Consider the following 2,429-nt stretch of genomic DNA (forward strand, 5'->3'; position numbering starts at 1 on the left):
TGAAAAAGTTTGAGTAAAGTAGTGTTATTTCTTTCTTAAACATGTGTTAGGAATTATGAGTAGAATTACTGAGGTCTAGAGTTTCCCATGTGCAAAGTTTCTGATTGTAAATACAATTTTAAAAATAGATAGAGAGCCATTCAGATGTTCTGCTATTGTCTGTTTTGGTCTTTCATGTCTTTCAAGGAATTTTTCCATTTAATTTATGCTAATATTTTTCATAATAGTCCCCTATTATCCTATTTCTATTAGCTTTTTAAATATCTTCTATTCTTGAGTGAACAAAAACAATTGTAGAGATCTTACTAATATAGCAGTTAGTCTACAACTCAATATATATTTTTATATGTACACCATTGTACACCTTTTATTTTCTAATGGTGGCATGGTAGAGTTTGTCTTCCAAGTAATGAATTTAGGAAATATTCAGCATTCTGAGGCAATTAAAGAGATTTTTGAACAAATGTATTTGTCCCTTAAACCATTGATTTCACACAAAGCCTGGGGGAAAATACATTTTCTTTCGTTGGGGTGTATGAAAGACGCAACTTATTTTCTCCTCCCAGATCAAATCCTCACCTTCATGGCACATATAAAGAGGCTGTGTTGGGTCTATGCTCAGGAAGGAAAAATTTAATATTGCTTACCTAACCATAATTAGGAATAGAAAATATGGTCAAAACAAGGTAAATACTTAAATTCTTACTATCTGATCAACCTGTTTAAGGGAAAGAAAAATTGGTCACCCTGGACTAGAGGTTGGAGGAAGAGATGGGCTTGTGTAGCTCAGAGACCTAGATCCACCCACTCCATTCCACGGAAAACACGATCATTGCCTCCTTTTCACTACATAAGTGTATTCATAAGTAGAGGGAATGAACACCATGAACTGCAAATGTTCAGAGTCAGGAGAAAAGTACAAAAGGATGTTTCCTTCTTTTTTTTTTTGCAGTTTTGGGCCAGGGCTGGATTTGAACCCACCACCTCCAGCATATGGGGTCAGCACCATAGGTGCCGCCCCCAGAAGGATGTTTTTTAAAGACTCCTCTATCAAAAGGACAGATGAAAATAAGAATAGAATAAATTCAAGAAACTGAGCTGAGAGCTTGCCTATTCTGTTTACCACTGCAAGCAATAAGAGCACATGAGAGTTTCATGGCATGCAGGTTCAGATTTACTCCCTAAAATAGAGTTCTTAAAATTTAATGTGCTTGAAAATCACCTGAGGATTTAGTTAAAATACATATTTAGATACAGTAAAGCTGAGGTGCAGAATTTGATTCAACATGTGTAACAACCTTCAAGGTAATACATGGGCTGCTGATTCATGGGACATTGGTTGAGAAACAAGACCTCCCCCATAAAAAAAAAAAGTGCATCTCATTTTTCCATAAGTGTGAGGTTCTTTACCTGAGAAGCTTTCAACACAACTATAGAGAATACTTAATCTCACAATCAACCTTTAATATATTTTTAATTTCAAAATATTAGGAGGTTAACATCATACTTCACAGATGTAGAAAAAACAATTCTATGTTTCATTTAGACCCAGAAAAGAGCCTGAATAGCCAAAGCAATCTTAAGCAAATAGTACAAATCTAGAGACATCGCATTATTAGACTTCAAACTATACTATGGGGTGATACTAATCCAAACAGCATGATATTAGTATAAAATAGAGACATATGACATTGTATATGGCAATGGAACAAAATAGTGAACCCAGATATAAAACCATCTACCTAAAACAACTAATCTTCAACAAAGCAGACAACAACATGACTGGGGAAAAGAAGCCCTATTCAATAAATGGTACTGGGACTATTGGATATTGAGGATTATTTTTTGTCAAAATTAGAGTTGTGGGCTAGCACAGTGGCTCATTCCTATAATCCTAGCACTCTGAGAGGCCAAGGCAGGAAGACCACTTGAGCTCAAGAGTTCAAGACCAGACTGAACAAAAAGTGAGACCTCCATCTCTACTAAATATAGAAAAAATTATCCAGGCACTATGGCAGGCAGCTGTAGTTCTAGCCACTTGGGAAGCTGAGGCAGGAGGATCGCTTGAAGCAGGATTATGAGGTTGCCCTTAGGTAGGCTGGTTCCATAGTTCTCTAGCATAAGGCAACAAAGTGAGATTCTGTTCCTAAATAAATAAAGAAGAGTTATGCTTTATTGGAAAGTGAAGGTACTGTCACAGTAGTGATGATATTTCATCTTAGCACCTTCTTCAAAGCCTGCTTAACATCTCTGTTCCGCAGACTGTAGATGAGTGGATTAAGCAGTGGACTGACAAAGGTATAGAAGACAGATATTATTTTGGATTCCTCCACAGTCTTATCTGTTGGTGGTCTTACATACATGCAGAAGAGTGTCCCATAGAACAGGGTGACAGCCAACATGTGGGAACCACAGGTGGAGAAGGCCTT

General features: G+C 36.8%; 1 protein-coding gene across 1 annotated transcript in view; it reads right to left on the minus strand.

Moving 5' to 3' along the window:
* Window positions 1–2,213: 2,213 nt before the first annotated feature.
* Window positions 2,214–2,429, minus strand: part of LOC100954482 (olfactory receptor 5M10-like) — a 15,910-nt gene continuing 15,694 nt past the window's right edge. Inside the window, exon 2 of the mRNA XM_023508416.1 lies at window positions 2,214–2,426. Within this exon, the coding sequence (XP_023364184.1) occupies window positions 2,214–2,426 (213 nt within the window). The remainder of the gene's footprint in view (window positions 2,427–2,429) is intronic.

The sequence above is a fragment of the Otolemur garnettii genome, unplaced genomic scaffold (assembly GCF_000181295.1).
Source record: "Otolemur garnettii isolate 467f Iridium unplaced genomic scaffold, OtoGar3 scaffold00247, whole genome shotgun sequence".
Taxonomy (NCBI): domain Eukaryota; kingdom Metazoa; phylum Chordata; class Mammalia; order Primates; family Galagidae; genus Otolemur; species Otolemur garnettii.